This window comes from Myzus persicae, unplaced genomic scaffold (genome assembly GCF_001856785.1).
Source record: "Myzus persicae strain clone G006 unplaced genomic scaffold, MPER_G0061.0, whole genome shotgun sequence".
Lineage (NCBI taxonomy): Eukaryota > Metazoa > Arthropoda > Insecta > Hemiptera > Aphididae > Myzus > Myzus persicae.
Genome location: NW_019104056.1, coordinates 689,773 through 708,167, shown reverse-complemented (window position 1 = coordinate 708,167; position 18,395 = coordinate 689,773). Strand labels below are relative to the sequence as shown.

The window sequence follows — 18,395 nt, the reverse complement described above, 5'->3', positions numbered from 1 at the left end:
TTTTGGCATTTGGTTAGTTTTTTTTATTTTTTTATTTTAAAAACAACAATATATTTACAATCTGTATACATTTGATACAATAAGTAAATTTTTTAACATTATTTACAAGGCATGTGGGCGTGATAGAATGGGGCATCTAATGACACTACTTCAATAATAAATTTTGATTTTTGATTTTGATTAGCAAGTTTTTGTGCTGATTACAAAAGTATCGGCGACCGCCGACTAGTTACGTTTAAGGCGTCGAGGAGGATTGTTGGGAATGGTGGCAGAGGAAAGATTATAAATTAGGGGGTTAGGGTGATTGTGAGTGTGCGCCTGGAAATTCGAATAATATAAACGGGCGAGAGTAGGAATGGTGCATATTTTTAGGTCATTATGTAAGGAAAGATTACTAACATACCACGGAGTTTGGTTAGTTACAGCTATTAAAAATTTACAATTTTTTTAACTTTTTTTATTTAAATTATAAACATTTTCTAAAATATAAGTATTTACCAATAATACGTTACATAGGTACATTTCAAACAAAAGAGAATCTTAGTTTAGACGTAAACTGTAACATAGCAAGCAGCGCACATAAAATAATTTCCGATCTGACAAAACTGATTTGGTTGAATGGATGTTAATTCTGAAAATAGATTTTGATTCAGAATATTTAGTTGGAGGTGGATTCATATCAATCCTCCTTGATTTGGTTGCTATGTTTTAATTTAAATAATTAATTACTAGTCCAAAAAATGATTTGTGTTTATTTAACTATAATAACATATTTTTAATTCAATGTTTTGGTCCATCGAATTTCAGTTGAAAATAAAATACATCAAAAGTTGCTTCGATTAAGACATAGTTCATTGTTAATGATTCAAATTCTGTTTTCAAAATAACCTACAATAATTCGTCTAACCAAAATGCTATACAGTTTGTAAGGCTAAAATATTAAATACAATACAAGGTTTTTGTATATCATGTTATGAATGCAGCAGTTGTGACTTGCGGATTTAAATTTACTTACGAAGGGGGGGGGGGCATACAATTTTTTATGTACACAATATTATATGATGTATGTATACCATAGGGCATAGGTCCATCGAGTCTTACTCTATGATGTATATATTATATTATTAAAGATTTTAGATTTTTTTTATAAAACAAAATTTAATTTTTTGACGAGCTTTCCATTTTTATACAAGCCCACTGAGTGAAATGGGTGAATAATATGGTCCCTATAATATACCAAACATGTAATTTTTATTAAGGGCCAATAGTAATTTACAGCATTAGATATTAGTAGTTAAATAATAATATTTTTCAAAAATACTCAAAAAGCTTACTTGAAGGAGTTTTGTATAGGCAATTTATCCAAGTTTCTGTAAAAGCATCACCGCACTGAGGCTAACTGTTCGAATATTTAAACTTTTTAAGTATTTGTTAAATACTTAAATATTTCTTTTAATTATTTAAAATTTATAAACTGTAATAGGTACATTCTATATTGTAGTGTTAAAAATTAAAATTTTGATATATTACAACTTTAGTTATTGAAAAAAGAAAAACACAATAAATGTGGTCCCGTAATTTCGTATTGGTAACAATACATAATGTTATATTATTATCTTATCATCTTGTTTTGTGATAATATGTAACAGCATGAATGATAAAACTGCTGACAATAATGACAAGACTCGTGATGATAAACCTTGAACGATGAGTAGATTGTAGTTTTCGTTCATGACTCATGACACAGCCGGACGGCCCGTGCGCATAGGCTGTAAAGCATACTTTAAACCTTGTACTGGTAGTAAAATAGTTTTATTGAATGGAAATAATCAAAGACAAAACAATGTCGTTGGTCATTAATATTTTGCTTTCTCTCTAATAGTGTTTTAATCCGATATTGTTCCGTATCCATTATATTTATAATCGATGGAGGTGAATGATTACTACCATACTAATAAAAGTAGCACGGACGAAGAAGAATCATTACTAAAACGTTTAATTGCTCTGAAAAGTACGTATTTAACATTGGTTTTTTACATAGAAATTTTGTATTTATTTTAAATGTATTATCTGTGATTATCTTTAGTTGTACTTATTAGATATATGTATTAGATCAAGTACTTAACAATGTTTTGTAAAATAAAATATAGTACATTCAATCATTGTTACATTTGGATAGACATTAAATAATTCAGAAATTGCACTTTTATATCATTCAAATTGTCTTAAACTATGACAGAATATATGTGATGAAATACCCATTTACTTTCAAATCTTTCTTGTGAAGTAGGTAGCTAATGTCTTAGAATTGGTCAAGCCGTCAAGGACAATAATATTATGGCCAATTATCAAAGAGTGCTTTGCACGCGTTTAATGATAAACAAACTCTATTATTAGGTATTTCCATTTTTTTTGCTCCAGACAATATTGTTAAAATATAATATAAGTCATAACTATCAATAATTAGATTTTATAACAATTTAATTTTCCAGTAAAATTACAAAGCTAAATTGAATTAATATTATTACCTATCTAATTTGTTGAAAATATAAAATTTCCTAATACTTACTTGAGAAAAAAATAGTCATCATATGCAATGACATATTATCGTTGTAAGTCCAATAGTTCATATTATGGAATAACACTATGGTTATCATATGCCCCATATATTAGTTATCATCTTAATACTTTTATGATTTACTTGTATTTTATTTCACTATGTATTGACACAATAAAACATAGAAGACCTACATAATCAGTGCCGTATTTCGCAGTAAACACTATAAGCTAGTGCTTAGGGCGTCAAATAATTTTTAATATTACATTTTTACTATATGTAACTATAGAACTAATTATAAAATGTTTTTAGACCAACGGGATTGTGGTAATATTTATATTTTATGTTTTCCAATTTCATAATCGTAGAGATGTATATTTTTAGTTTTCATCATTAAAATTTTAAGCCATAAAGGAAAAACTATAATTGTATTGCTTTAATAACATTTTTTAGATTAGAAAAATATTTATATTAAAAGGCGGCAAATTATTTAGTGCTTAAAGCGGCACAACGGTTAAATCCGGCACTGTACATAATATTTTTAAAAATCTAATTTTAGATTTTGAGTGAATGTATTGATTTTAAAATGATGCGTTTTTTTATTTGTGTCCGTCATCAACACTTGGGACAGACTATTTTCTGGTAGGAAAGTGAAGCTAGTTGGTGCATTCAAGGGTTCAAAATAAAAATTCCTACTAGTCTTCAAATAGGAAAAACAAGAATTTTTATTTAAAATCGGTTTTTAACAAAAAAGATTTTAGTTTTAAGTGTAACTTTGTAAAAAAAATTCACTTATTCACTCAATTTCTCATGGAACAATTTACTTATTTTTCGTAATTTAAAAAAAAATACCCTTAGATACTTAAAATTTAAAAGTTTATTTTAATTTTCTAACCTAACTTTGTTTTGAGCTTTTTACATGCATTTGAAATTAAAAATTTTTTTTCTATAAATGTCAATAAAATTGTATTCGTTGGGTCAAAAAGCCTGAAAATGTAGTAGTTTTAATAGTCTTATAGTAAAAAAAAAAAATATTTTAAAATTACATAGGCATGATTTTTTTATAAGCATTTAAAACTCAAATGTTGACAAAGTGTATCAAATTGAAAATGAGTAAATTATTTCGTAGTTAAAAATGTTCTTAGCTAAGAATTTAAAATTAAAAAATTTGTTTAATTGAAGTATCATGTTTTTGTTTATTTAGAGCAACTAGATGATGATGAAAATAATGATAAACCAAAATTACAACGAAGCCCGAATAATATCAAAGAAAATATTATTACTAAGAAGAATATTAAATCATTATCAAAATTTAAGTATTGCAAGGATAATAATCATACTGATAGTAAATTTCTTTCTACCAAAATAGATAATCGTAATTTGACTAACCGTCAAAATAAAATTAAACTAAATAGTTTATTTGTTACGACTAATAATCCATCTTCCAAGTTGTATACCAAACAAAATGTGTTATATTCGAGTCCAGTCAAAACTGTTATTTGCAAAAAAAATCCTGAAATATTAAATAACAGTCAAAATATCATAAAGTTTGATTCAGAAATTAATGATATTGTGAAAAACAGCTTTGTTAATAATTGTAAACTACCATTAAATGACAGTTGTTATGAAGTTTCAGATGTTTCACAAATATTGCGTAATGTTGATGAATATATGTTTAATGTTCAAGATTATTTAACTTCATCAAAATACGTCGTTGATAAAGAAGCAGACTCTTCATCAACTAAAAAAACTAATCAATCAAAAAATGTTCATGTCAATAGGAATTTTCAAAATCAGTTAATCTCTACTAATATGTTAAATTCAAACTTAAAAAATGTGACGAATTCCTTAGTATCTATTAATAAGTCAACAAGTATAAATAAAAAAAAAATAGTAAAAAAGTTGTCTGGAAAAATAATTGGATCACCTAATCTTGTAAAGATAGGTAACACAAAATTAATACGTCAATCATTATTTAGAAATAAATGGAAAATCAACAATAAACTGAATCGCATCGAAAATAATACAACTGCTCGTAAACCACTCTCAACTTTACAGTATCCAGTATCAAATGCATTAGTACCGTCTTACAAAAAAACAGAATGGAATAAAGTTACTAATACAACATCTGTACTTAAATCAAAATTATCCAACTCTAGTAATACTAATAAGTTAAAATGGACAAGACCCAGTATTTTATTGGTTAATAATGTAAACAACAATACCTACTCTCCTGTACCAAAAGCTGATAAATTAATTTTATTTGGCAAGAATAAAATAATTAGACAATCATTAATAAATCCAATTCAGTCAAAAACAAAATCTTATATGCTCAAACATCTCTCGCATAGATTTGCTTTAATGAGAAAATTACAGCAAAAAAACATTGCTGCTAAAATAAAAACTGTTACAAGCAGTGAACAAGTTAAAAATATATTAATGAAAAATACTGTAATTAAGCCAGTTGAAATTAAAAGAAATGGCAAGAGGTCATATTCCATGTATTCATACGTGAATCCAATATTGAGGTAAGTTTTTTTAAATAAAATTCAATGCATTTTGATAATGATGAATTATTTATTTTTTAGGTCAAAGACAAATAATATTAAGTTCGATAAAACTGGATCCTCAAATAATAAAATACCACGTATACTTAATATTTCTGATAATAAACCTCAACAAAATTTGAAAATTATGAATAATGATAAAAATAAAATTCAAAATTTAAGTTTAACAAACAATAAAACACTTCAACGACTCAGGTTCATTAAATTTTATTACGATTAAATTAAATAAATAATTTTTACAAAAAAACATTATTTTCCAGAAGTAAAAAAACACTCACCAAACAGCTTTGTCTAGTATTTAATCGCTTTGGCATTTGTTCAAAATCGGATCAAGGAGAATGTGATAAACGTCATTACAAAAAATATATCACATTGTGCACAAAGTTGGCTAATTTTAATTCAAATGTATTTCTCACTTAAATTTTTGCTTTAACATTTTTTTTTAGGTTTTTAACGGGAGAATGTTCTAAGGAAAACTGTACATTATCACATAATATTGTTGAAGAAAAAATTCCATTTTGTAAGCATTATTTAAATAGTGTTTGTGTTCAATTAAATTGTCCATTCTTACACGAATATAGAAGTAAAAACACTCCTATTTGTAAAAATTTTCTCCATGGTTCCTGTAATCGGGGGAAAAAAGTAAGTTAACTTTCAATTTTATTTTATTAAATATTTAAATTTTTATTTTTATTTTAAAACATGTGGTTTGGCGGAAATATTCATAGTTATTTTTTTTCACCATAATTCAAGTGTCCTAAAAAGCACTTAGATTTATGTCCAATTTTTGAAACAAAGAATGAGTGTCCACATGGTCAAAAATGTCTATACCCGCATTTTCAATTTGAAGATAAAAGTACCGTTGTAGTTGAAATCAATGAACCCAGATACTTTGAAATAACAATACCCAATAATGACGAATCAAATGAAAATGAGTCCATTCACATTGTACCCAAACGGCGTGCACCTTTATTGGATTTACCATCTTATATACCTTTGAAAAAACAGTAAGTATTTGAAATGTATTTGAGTACATACATATTCACCTTAATATGCATTAAATACATTTAGTAAATAAATAATTGAATGACTATAGAGTATAGGGATGATATTTCTACCATATTTATTTTCAAAGACTAGAAAATGAAACTGCTTAAATTTGTTTGCTAGAAATAATTAAATAATTAAATTAGATATTTCATAAAATCTATGAAACATAATAGTTTATTTGACAGTTATCTAGATAGTATGTTTAATAGTTTGACTGTTGTCATTTAGTTTAGCTTCCAATATATTATTTGAATAATAGTTATTAAAAATAACAAAATTAGAACATTATTTTAATGCTATAAATACAAAGCAGAATAATTATACTTGTTCATTAATAATTAAACCAATATATAACACATAGAAACAAATTAATTTTAATATTGTTAAGTATCTAAATATAGTAAATACATAATTACATATCTTAATGCATAACAGCTTACATTTTTTATTTAAAAAAAAAATTTTACTCTTACTTATAAATTACAGTTTAAAGTTAATTCATTATTGAAAAAAAAATTCTTATGTAATCAAAAATCAAATTATTTATATTACTGTGAAATCTCATAATATTCATGTTTAACTTGAATTCTGGGAAATCATGAAGTACAATTATATTTTTACTATTATATATTATTTATAAACAATATATATCTATGATTTTGTTAATGATCATACTTTGATTGAGTTATAAAATTTGTAATCATAATTTTGGCTATGAATTATATTATTTTGTTTCAGATAAGTTTCTACAATAGTGTAGATTTACTTTTAGGGTAATGTTCAATATCAACAAATCTGGTATGTAATACGTTATTATTTTTAATTTGTACATGTGTATGCTACTACATGATCAAATATCCAATTAAAATAATTATTGGTAAACATGTTTTTATACATACATATATAATAGAAGACTGGTATGTTTGTATCATAAAATGTTTGTTATTTTATTTTAAGAGAAAAATTTAAAAATTACTGAAAAAAATATTTTTCTTATGAAATATATTTTTATTGTATTTGTATTTCGTTTTTTTTAGTTTTCATAATAATTGTTAAAGTTGGTACTTACTATTATTTATCTTGTTGAATATGACAATATTTAATATATAATTGAATTGAATTCCTTAAGTTATATGTACAATTAATTTAATAACTAAAAATTTTTCTTTTATATCCGTAGATATCACATTTAATGTATTTTTTATTACATTGAATAATTCATGAAAATTTTTTGTTTTCAGAGGTTTTGCATTAAGATGTAACATTTTAATGTTAAAATTTTGCATAAAATTAAAGTTCAAATTATATAATGATGTTCAAAATTATGAAAATTAATCTACAGTTAGTTGACGAAAACTGCCAACCATGTGATGGTGACTGTGGTTTGTCAACGCTGATACTCGCCCCTGTCTTGCACCCTCACTAAACATATCCTCTCTTACTGACATTTTTTCATTTTTGAGTATTTGTTCTCGTTTTTCTAACAGTTCTTGTTTCCATAAATCTATCATTATTGTTTAAATAAATAAAATGTTGATGACAAAATTATGTGTTTAAAAATAAACTTACCTATCATTTTCGACATTTCCATTTCTCCACCATATTCTTTAGGCAATAATGACTTATCAACATATGTGTGGCTCTCCTCTATTGAACTAAATATCTGGAAAACGATTTGCAAGAGTTAAATCTAGTAATTATTCTTTGATATTATATAAAATAGTTTGTTACTTTTACACGACTTCTTATTTTTTCAGATACTAATGTCATTCCAAAATCCAACGCAAATTTCAAACTTAATGGTACATTTACTCCATATATTTCTTTGTGTCGCATTGGAAGTGTTCGCTAGAAAATATAAATAAAAAAAAATATTTATTTTTATAAAATAACATTTTTTATTATTATTATTTTAGGTATAGTCTTTATTTAACAATATTATAGTTAGAAAAAATTATATTAAGTATTTACAAGAAGATAATTTTTAAACCAATAAGGAGAGGAAGAGTAAAGACTGACAGATTAAGAAAAATTATATTATATCTAGTATCAGTGTTGGAAACTAGCCAAATATGTGACGTTATCAATTTAAAAGTGTATACTTTTTTTATATAATTATATTATGTAATTTAAGTATATAAATAAATTATATAATTTTAATTTTAAAATATTGTGCTTTTTTAAAAAAAAAATAAAGTACCTCTCCATTTTTAACAATTCTGACAGCTTCTCTTGGTGTAAATAATGTTAGTTGTTGTAAGCACATACCAGCTGCATCAGTATAATGTACAAACCCACGGATTTGGTTTTCCTGGTCTTCCATCAGTGTTTCATACGTAACACCGTGCATTCTACACATTTCTGCATTGGTCCATATTGACGGGTTGAAAACTCCTTAAAATGTTTTAAATGTTGGTAACTAAGAAACTTAACTAAATCAAATAACTTAGAAATATTATATTGGTAGGTCCATTTTGATAAAATGTATAGGTTACAGCCAATCTTGTGAAATATTTCAATATTTTAAATATATATATTTTTTTTAATATTCGAGTATGTATTCTGAATAAGTTTTTTTAGTGTTTTTAATCTATATGTTAATATTTTTTCAGAAGATTGACTTTAATTTATATAAGGTAAATAGACCCCTAACTATTATAGTTAATTATTGTGTATTTATGAAGAAGTTGGGTAGGGGGCCATGGATATGCATTATATAATGTATATTTACTTGACCTGGAGCCCCACATATATTTAATGTCTAGACGCGTATACATATCTGTTAATTATCATCCAAGGTCACTGTATTTATAGGCGGTAGTGCCTCGAAGAAAGTACAAAAAAACCACCTAACAGCAGCACCATAATATGCGTGGCCTCACTATCTCGGTAACTTGTATATTATATTATATGTTTTTACAATAACTACAATAATAATCACTTAGTTATTAATTAATCATGTATCTAAATAGTATTTCAAAGCGCTGTAGAGTGAAACTTGGTGGCCTAGGGTTTATATAAATTATGAGTGATGAAGTCCCCCTTAAACACATAAATTAGATTATTAACTAGTGATGCTGGAAATAGTAGGTATCTAATACAAGGAGGCAAAAGCTGATAAAACATTAAAGTAATAATAGTATTATTATTTTACTACTAACAAACCAATTTTTTTTAAAGTGGGTTACTCTTTGCCCTTTGGTGCTAGGTCTAGGTATCTAGAGTCACTGTAACAATGGATGTGTAAAATTTGAATTTTTGAACGTTAATTTAAGAGTGAATATCCCATGTTTAACTTCAAACGCTAGAAAAAAATTAATTTGACTTTCCAGTAAATTTTTTTTTTTTTGTTTAATGTAGAAAAACTTGGGGAGATTCTTGAACTCGTTTTCCAAAGCTTAGATACAAATAGATAATTTTAAATGAATTTCTAACTCAAAATATTAAGGTAGAAAATGTTCGTGATTTTTACGAATTTTGTCAACATTCTAATTTCAGACGATCATACAAAATTATTGTGAATTTAATCTTAATTTTTTTTATTTTCCACTAACAGCAACTTATGAAGAACCTTGTACTACATTTTCAAGTTTATTGACCGAGCAAAAGTTTGTTTATTTACATTACTTTAAAAAAACAGGAAAAAGAACTAATAATAAAAAATTGTAAATGTCTATAAATAGCTCAATGAGGCAAAATATTTTGAAAATTGTGTATTATATAGAAAATTATAATATAAACATTTCATGTATCTAGATTCTAGAGAGTTACTCCAAAAACCAAAATCTATTTTGCCAAAAACTGAATTTACATGAAAATTCCCGTTCATCTTTATTATGCCCCTGAAAACAACTGGGAATTTTAATTTGACTTCCCGAATGCGTCTACTAGATTCACTTTTCCATTGAAAAAGATACTGAAGTTGAAAATCGAAGCTTTATTTTAACTTCTTATCGTGTACACAAACACAAATAAAAACAAACATCACAATACATTCTTCATTGCTCCGCTCAGAATCTAAACACATTATATACTTAAAAATGAACTTTTCATCGTTTGATTATAAAAAAAATTAAATTCTGGGTGTCTTTGGGGATTACCCAAAATATTTTCTATAGCTCTACCGAATACATATGTACCTATTAGACATGAAAAGTCACGAAAAATGTTTTCTCTGATGAGGGTTATAAAAACGAATATAGGCTGTAGCCTAACTCCTTGACTGCAGTTTCTCAAATTTGGCATATTATATTTTCCCAACAATCAAAGAGATGTTTTAAACTTTTTTGAAGTACGACGTACATTTGGCGTGCATAATTAAAAAATCTGAACATTTATATTATTTGATTACAATTTCAATCTGTTGATTAAAAAATACAGGTATATTAAATAAATAAGTAATGTACTAATGTTAATGAAAATGAGAAATACAATTTAAATATAAATGATTTTGTGTAATAAATCATACATAGTAAATATAATATAATTAATAAACTTAATCTAATATACCTAGGTACTTAGTAGAGGGGTGTATACCTACTAGACATTTTCCAATAGATTAATAAAGAAAAACTTTTATGATCTATTAAATTATCATAAATAAAAACGTTATTATAATATATCATATACCTGTAGGTATTTGGGTGCATGGTACCTATAATGGACCATTAACTAAAAAGCATATCTGTCTATTTTAAACATTGCCGGCGCCACTGACTTACCTAATATGAAGTACCTAATTGCATTGATTTTAAAATAATTAAATTAAATTTTATTCTAAAATCAATGCTAATTGTCAACATATATATCAGTGGTTTTCGATCTTCACCACAATGTAGATAACCGTCTGTGGTCTTCACTCATTAACTTCATCATATTCTACTTATTGGACTCTCGGCCCATTTTATTGATAATTTATATTTCGCCTCAATTATATGTTATAAATAAGAAAAAAGTGCTGGTTGATAAATACTGTTTTGTTATAATATACATCAATACGCGTAAAAAACCGATTTTTAATTAATGTAGTTTACCTAAACAGTTATTGTTGCTATGTTAATTGTATTAACTCTAAATTGTGATCCAATTCTGAAGATCACACGACCCAAAATTGGGTCTAGACCCACTAGTTGTCGGTCGAAGACCACTGATATATGCGTATATTATATTACCTATTATTATAGTGAGCTAGTGAGCAAACAGTAAAGAGACCTGTAAATACCCACGCAGGGAATATTTTGTCAAAATATCACTAACGTTATAAGATGCTTAGGTACCAAAATGGACAAACAAACACTTGTGGGAACTATTGCAGCAAAACACTATACTATGTCCTATAGTCTATAAATTATAATAATATAATTTAATATATTGAACAGGAAAGTAAATATAAAATTAAAAATTTGATTAATACTTATACAATTTAGGGAAAATTACTATGTAGATAATTATTAAGTTATCCAATGTAAAATAATAATTATATAGTTTTAGAATTAAAGCAGAATCAAAAATTTGTATACTATTATAATTACCTATAGTTAGGTAGATAATGAAGTAATGAAGTCTAAATTGATTACAATACAGAATTAATAGTGTGCCGTTAGTTTTAATATTAGAGTAAATTTAAGTATTATCAAACTTTTAGGTAAGATCATATCTATTCTTAAGCGTTGGCAGATTTTCGATATTTTCATTTTCAAGCAAGATACGAGTATGTGAAATAATACAAATCAAAAATGCTCTTATCTCGCTTGAAAATTAAAATATTCAAAAATCCGCCGACGCTTGTAAGCATAGATAATGTTCTTACCCACAATCTTTATAACAGGTAAATTCACTCTAATATCAAAACTAACAGGCAACAGCACACAATTGAAACTAGTGAACGAAAATGTTCTATGCCGTACGCGTGTAAGACGGAAACAACACATGCATGGGTAGCGTCCTTTTAAATTGTTTTTATAACGCTGTTATGGACTAGATGTCTAGATCTTTTATTTTCTAAAATTAATTATTTAGTTAGTGTCTATAAATGTCCTAGGCATGATGAATGTATACTGTATAGGTATTGTATATGGGCAGGCTATAGCCTTTTTCTTCATTTATGGTATCGACGATGCTGTCGGAACTTCTTGCGAATTCCGAGGAGGCTTAACAGAATTCTTTCTAGCCTCAATTAGTCCTCCTCCTATTCTATGCCTATGATAAATTATAATATATGTAATACATTATTTTACCTGGTCTTGTTATGATAATTCTGCGTCCATTCTTATCCCGCTTGGGAACTACAAATATGTACCTATACCACGAGGTAAATTGCACAAGTACATCATAAAAATTAATTTTCTGTAAAGTGTAATTTCAGCAATTTAATACAATTATTCAATTACCCAAGTTCCAGAAGTTTTTCAAGTCGTGGACACTTGATATCAAGTTCATTGAAGAGTTGACGCCCAAACGTTTGTCGTAATAATAAATATCGTTCCAAAGCTTCCTGAGCTAATGGCAAGCTAAACTTTTTGGCTCGAAGAAATCTCAATAAAAAGCTGTCATCTATGAAGGCAAAAAAAAAATGTTATATTATTATCATATTATAATGGACACTCACAGTTTTCGGACAGTGTTTTAGTAAATAAGGAGTATACTTATTAACTTTTTTTGAAATTATTCTCACTTACAACCTACGAGGACTTAGTACCCGCATGTGCTATCTCCGCCCACTAACGTATTTACAGAGGGTGGTATGCATGATAATATATAAACCTCCGAATTTTTTTTTGTTAGTTTCATTTTTCTTAATGTTCTTTAAAAACTTGTTGTAACTGTTTAATATGATTGTGATTGATGGTGTATTGGTGTTGGTGATACTGTTGATAATGGTGATATATTTATCAATTCCGTGGATTGTCCTATGAAATATCTATCCCCCTGACTAGGTTTGACTAGAGAATAGAGAGCCTTAATAATAAATGATTAATAAATCCTTTATTATTAAGGCTCTCCAGGTTTGACTAATTCTGGTCATATCACCCCCTAGAAAAAATCCTAGATATTCTATGATTGTCTCAGTCATGCTAACGCATAATATTTCAAAACATACGTCCAGCAGCTCCAATTGTAAGTATTGTAGTTATTATAAATGTAAAGGTAAACCGTTTATCTAGGAGTTAGGGCTTTTATTGATATTATTATTTTTAAGTAAGTTATGAATTTATGATCATTTTAAAATGTACAAAAGAGTCAATTTATTCTAATTATTTTAAAAATTACAGAATAAAATGGATTATTATTAACGCAAAATGTGCTATGTTGTACGTTTGTAAGACAGAGACAACATATACGGGTGTCATGTCCTCTTATGATTAAGACACTTGCAATACTATCTATTTTTAATTTAAATTCTGAGTGGAGCGATGAATGTATTGATTTTACAATGATGTGTGTTTTTTATTTTTTTGTGTTTGTCATCACGTTTGGGGCACTAAAAATACTTTGACTTTCTTCAACAGTATTTTTTCTGGTAGGAAAACAAATCTAGTTGGTTCTTTGGGAGGTCAAAAGTAAAAATGTCCTAATAGTTTTTAAAAGAGACATGAAAAACCAACAAAAAATTAAGGAAAAACGAAAATCGATGCATGACTTTTTTAGTGAATGTTCATATTAGCATTTTATATACACCATACAACTTAAAAAATATTTTGACTCATGTTGTACTATTTATAGGCATATCAAATTTTTGATTATTAGTTTTTAATGTCGATAAAAATTTTTTCGCAGTGTCAAAAAACATGAAAATGTAAAACAATAGGTTTCTTGTAAGTTTTTGATAGTGGAAATTAAAAAAAAAAATAATAATAATTTATTATGAGCGTCTGAATTTCAAATGTCGACAAAATACGTAAAAATCACTAAAATTTGCAAATTATTTTAAGTTGGAAATTCATAAAATTCTTTCCATATTTAAAATTTGAAATTCGAATGTAAAATTCTTCATAAGTTCGTCTACCTTTATACAAAAAAAATTTTTACCGTAAAGTCAAATTAAATTTTTATGAGCGTTTGAAGTTAACATTTTTACAACATTGAATATTCACTCGATTTCTCATGCAGCGATTTTCCTTATTTTATTTTCATTAAAAACTAATGACTGTAGACACTTAAAATTTACACCATGGGTTTATTTCATCAATTCATACACTCGATATAATGTTCAATATATTTTGACTCGTTTTGAGCTGTTTAAGGACATTTACAATTTTAAATTGTTTTAGTTTTTTTTCTTTATAAATCAATAAATTTCAACAATTTATGTGTTGGGTCAAAAAGTGTGAACATTCAATACAAAGCTCCTGATTTATTGTTACAATGTCAGTTGAATAATATTAAAAGTGCATCCATACGTTTTTGTTTTATAATCATTTAAAGTTGAAATTCTAACAAAATTTCTTAAATTGAAAATCGAAATATGATTTTGAAGTTATAAATGTATTACATGTTTAACTTTAATAGCTAAGAATTGAAAATTTAAGGCAAGGTTCCACTTAAATAGTTAATTCTGTAACCAAAAAATCTAAAAATGAACATAACTACAGCTTTCTTTTAAAGTTATTTTAAGATCAAATTTAGATGAAATTAAACATATTATCAACACAATGAATAACGATTTTAGTCATTTTGTTGTAATTCGGTTCCAAAATAGGCAAATTTTACATAATTATATATAATATTTTTCCAGTATCACTGATAGGTAATTTAAGAATAATATTAATTCAACTTACTGGCTAACGTATTAATAATAAGTTATAACAGTATAAATATATCCTAGACTGACATACTGTCTCCGCTCAGAATTAAAGTATGGACGAACCAAATATATACAACCACACAATTTAAGGGCTACCTATCCCTTGCCACATTTCTACTTTTTCATAATATTTAAACAGGTTCTTTTATTTTAAAATAAAGCAGACCTAGATGACGATGGGTATTATTATCAAAATAAATGAAACTATTGCTTTATTTTTTGATATCAATAATGAATGCGCACGTTGATATTTTCATAAAAATGCTCTGCTTCAGATTACGAAATTAAAAATATTGGTTACTATTTTGAAACAAAAAAGTAGTGGTAGTAGTTTTGCCAACAAACATACATAAATTGTAAGAATATAAAATGTGTTTGTATTTTATAAGATTTCATATGTGAAAATTAAAAAAAAATTTCCGAAGGTACTGATTACTATAATATAGTATATTTTCACTGTTAAGCAAATGACCTTGTATCAACTGCATGTCTGTATATAATATAGGTAATGTGCTATAATCTATCTATAATATAAGTTAAATAAGTAGATACCAATGATGATAAAATTGTTTAAGTGTTCATATAATTCACAATAATTATGTATATGTATTAGGAAGTAGATAGACCACGAGTGCTATATATTTTTTATTCATATTCAATTTTAAAAGCTTTGGAATATTTTAATGTACCTAACTCAATAAAAGGTTTATCGTTTATAATGATTAGTTATAGGAAATAAACAATGGAATATAAAATGATATTTACCACTTCGAGAATCGATAATTTTTTTATTTTGCTTCAACCATAACCGCATTTGACCTAAAGCATTATCCCGTGTTGCTTCGTCTTCTCTGAGTTCTTCTTTTGCTATTTTCAGTGTATCGATGTTCAAACATTGTTCCATTTTAATTAAATTCTCAGATTTCAGAATAAACAATACACTAAAAATTCTATTGAAATAAATCTAAAAGTATAAAAATTAAATTAACAAAACCAATTCTATACTTAGTATTAGTTATTGAGTTATTCAACTTCGTGTACTAAGGTTTAAGGATAATAATAATACAATATATGAGGGTTTGAAACATAATTCGAGGGCTATGAAGATTTAAACATTTTAGTGATTAATATAAATATACATCAATATGAATAATTTGTAAAAATGGTCCAAGTATAAAATAATATTTACTAGATCAAAATATATTATATCTACTTTTTACTTTTATTAAACCCTTTTTAAGGACTATTATCTTTTGTATAAATATTTTAATAACTGAGAAACTTCTTGTTTACTAATTTTGAATTAGTCAAGTGCATCAAAATTTAAAAAAAAAATTCCACTAGATAATTTGCAGTAAAAGGGGGTTTTCATTAGAAAACAAAAGTTTGAATTACCACAGAACACTTCTTAAGTGGCACCAACATAAAATCTCAAAAATGTAAACATACGGTATTACGAAGTATATTTGAAAATTGTTCCAAAAATCATATTTTTTATGATATGTTGTATTGAAGAAAAAGGATGATAATTTTTTGTGAATCCCTAACCTATATGTACCTATCTAGATTATAATATCTGACAGGAAACAATTTTTATATTTTATAAAATGTATTCCGTGGCAGAAATAAAAATACGAAAAAGTGTTCAGAATACGTATTTGAAAATATTATAAAAAAACTTTTCAAAATTGATTAGAATAATATTTGAGTATAAGAAATATACATAAATAATTGTACCTATTCGAATACTTTACAAGACTACTGTTATTATTTATAAAATTATTTTATAGCTACTCAAATGTTCTCTTTAAATTGTATAAATGAACAAGTACTAGAATTTTCATTTTAAAGTGAATACAATTATTGTTATGACTTCTAAAAAAAAAATAATACTATTAAAAAACAATAGATTTTTGTATATCTATAGCCTATGAGAATTAATATAATTATAATATGATATACTATTTTTTTTTTTTAAATCGTTTATTTAAATGAATATTTAAAATCTGTACTAGGGGGCACAATAGTCAATAAGTAAAAGGTTTAGTATAATGACGAAAAGGACAGTGAATGACATGAAGGCGCTTTACATTAGAGGCACCTGAGCTTAAATAATTTCCTTAAAAGGGGTGATATACCTATAGGTAATTTATATCTACGCAAATATACCCTATGTTATATTATTCTGTATTAATACTTATTTTATTAATACTATTAATTATTACAAAGTTAAAAATAAGATTTTATACAGTTTCTCGTACCTACATAAATACATAATTATAATACCTATATAATATGTATATGTTATAATATGTTAATGTGAATAATGTTCTTACTTACTGTGCGTCACGAATACACGTCTAACTTAGTGAATGTCTACACCACTATTGAGATATTGCACCATTAAATTTGTTTAAATATATACTGTACCAACCTTTTGTTAAATATTTCCTCCAATTAGGCCAATACCCCCACTATTAATTGCAACAAATATTCTAAATTAACATTCGTTCAATAATAATGGATTCTACGAATAGCTGAACCTACGATTTATATATTGCATATTATAGATACTTATTATCAAAAAATTTAAAAATATAATGAGAAATCACTGTTAAAATAATATTTAATTAAAGCTATTTATAAATATAATAATTATATTGTATTATATTATTATTTTAATTATTCCAAAAAAAAATCTATACAATTCAAATGCATTTAAAAGAGACTACCAATAAAATATAAACCTATCCATTAGAGTCATATGATGCGTTCACATTATAATATAATACATTAAATTTTAAATTAGATAGAAATCTTAACTCAGAATAAATATAGATGGCTAATTAATAAATATACACCCGTTTTCATGCATATAAAGGGTATAGGTACTTCAGTACTGGATAGACAAATGTTTACAATATTGTTATTATGTATAGGTTTTTATTATTTATTTAAAATTACCAAATACCAATTCATATCATTAAAATATATAAAATATATCTATATATCTATTTATCTATTTATATATATAGAATATATCATTTTACGGTCATCGCAGACTACCTATTAATTAGTATTTTCGTATGATCAAATTATTATAGAATTTAAATTTAAAATGTGGTGCTGTACTAGTAGCTCACATGCATGCACACGGGAGCAACAGATGACTTTTTTTCGGGTAGAAAGCCGCCAGATATTTAGTTATAAACCGCAGTAAATTGTATTTCCGTAATATTATATTTGCTCAAATTACATGCAATGTAGGTATATTATAATAATTTATAGTTGAAAACAAGTTTTATATATTTTTTTAGTAAATATGTAGCAGTCAACCAATTACACTTTTTTTGGATTATTTATTATAATTATAATTATTATTATTATTTTTATTATTTATTATTTGTTGGAATCAAAT

At 25.8% G+C, this 18,395-nt stretch overlaps 2 protein-coding genes and 2 long non-coding RNA genes across 4 annotated transcripts; 2 read left to right on the top strand and 2 right to left on the bottom strand.

The window, feature by feature from the left end:
- Nucleotides 1-34: 34 nt before the first annotated feature.
- LOC111038153 lies at nt 35-1,582 on the bottom strand. The gene is made up of 2 exons (XR_002604946.1): nt 1,335-1,582; nt 35-631 (listed from the first exon to the last, which is right to left on the bottom strand). It is a non-coding gene; the product is annotated as an uncharacterized LOC111038153 (long non-coding RNA).
- Nucleotides 1,583-1,733: 151 nt separating this feature from the next.
- On the top strand, nt 1,734-6,562 carry LOC111038150 (putative uncharacterized protein DDB_G0282133). The gene is made up of 6 exons (XM_022321126.1): nt 1,734-2,011; nt 3,762-5,085; nt 5,146-5,319; nt 5,385-5,507; nt 5,571-5,766; nt 5,878-6,562. Exons 1-6 carry the CDS (start codon nt 1,927-1,929, stop codon nt 6,133-6,135), a joined length of 2,160 nt encoding a protein of 719 aa, XP_022176818.1. The 5' UTR covers nt 1,734-1,926; the 3' UTR covers nt 6,136-6,562.
- Nucleotides 6,563-7,409: 847 nt separating this feature from the next.
- Nucleotides 7,410-17,380, bottom strand: LOC111038168 (alpha-tocopherol transfer protein-like). The gene is made up of 8 exons (XM_022321149.1): nt 17,318-17,380; nt 15,743-15,941; nt 12,564-12,726; nt 12,411-12,472; nt 8,375-8,568; nt 7,906-8,022; nt 7,744-7,837; nt 7,410-7,678 (listed from the first exon to the last, which is right to left on the bottom strand). Exons 2-8 carry the CDS (start codon nt 15,879-15,881, stop codon nt 7,506-7,508), a joined length of 942 nt encoding a protein of 313 aa, XP_022176841.1. The 5' UTR covers nt 15,882-15,941; nt 17,318-17,380; the 3' UTR covers nt 7,410-7,505.
- On the top strand, nt 7,752-8,066 carry LOC111038169. The gene is made up of 2 exons (XR_002604948.1): nt 7,752-7,867; nt 7,932-8,066. It is a non-coding gene; the product is annotated as an uncharacterized LOC111038169 (long non-coding RNA).
- Nucleotides 17,381-18,395: the final 1,015 nt, after the last annotated feature.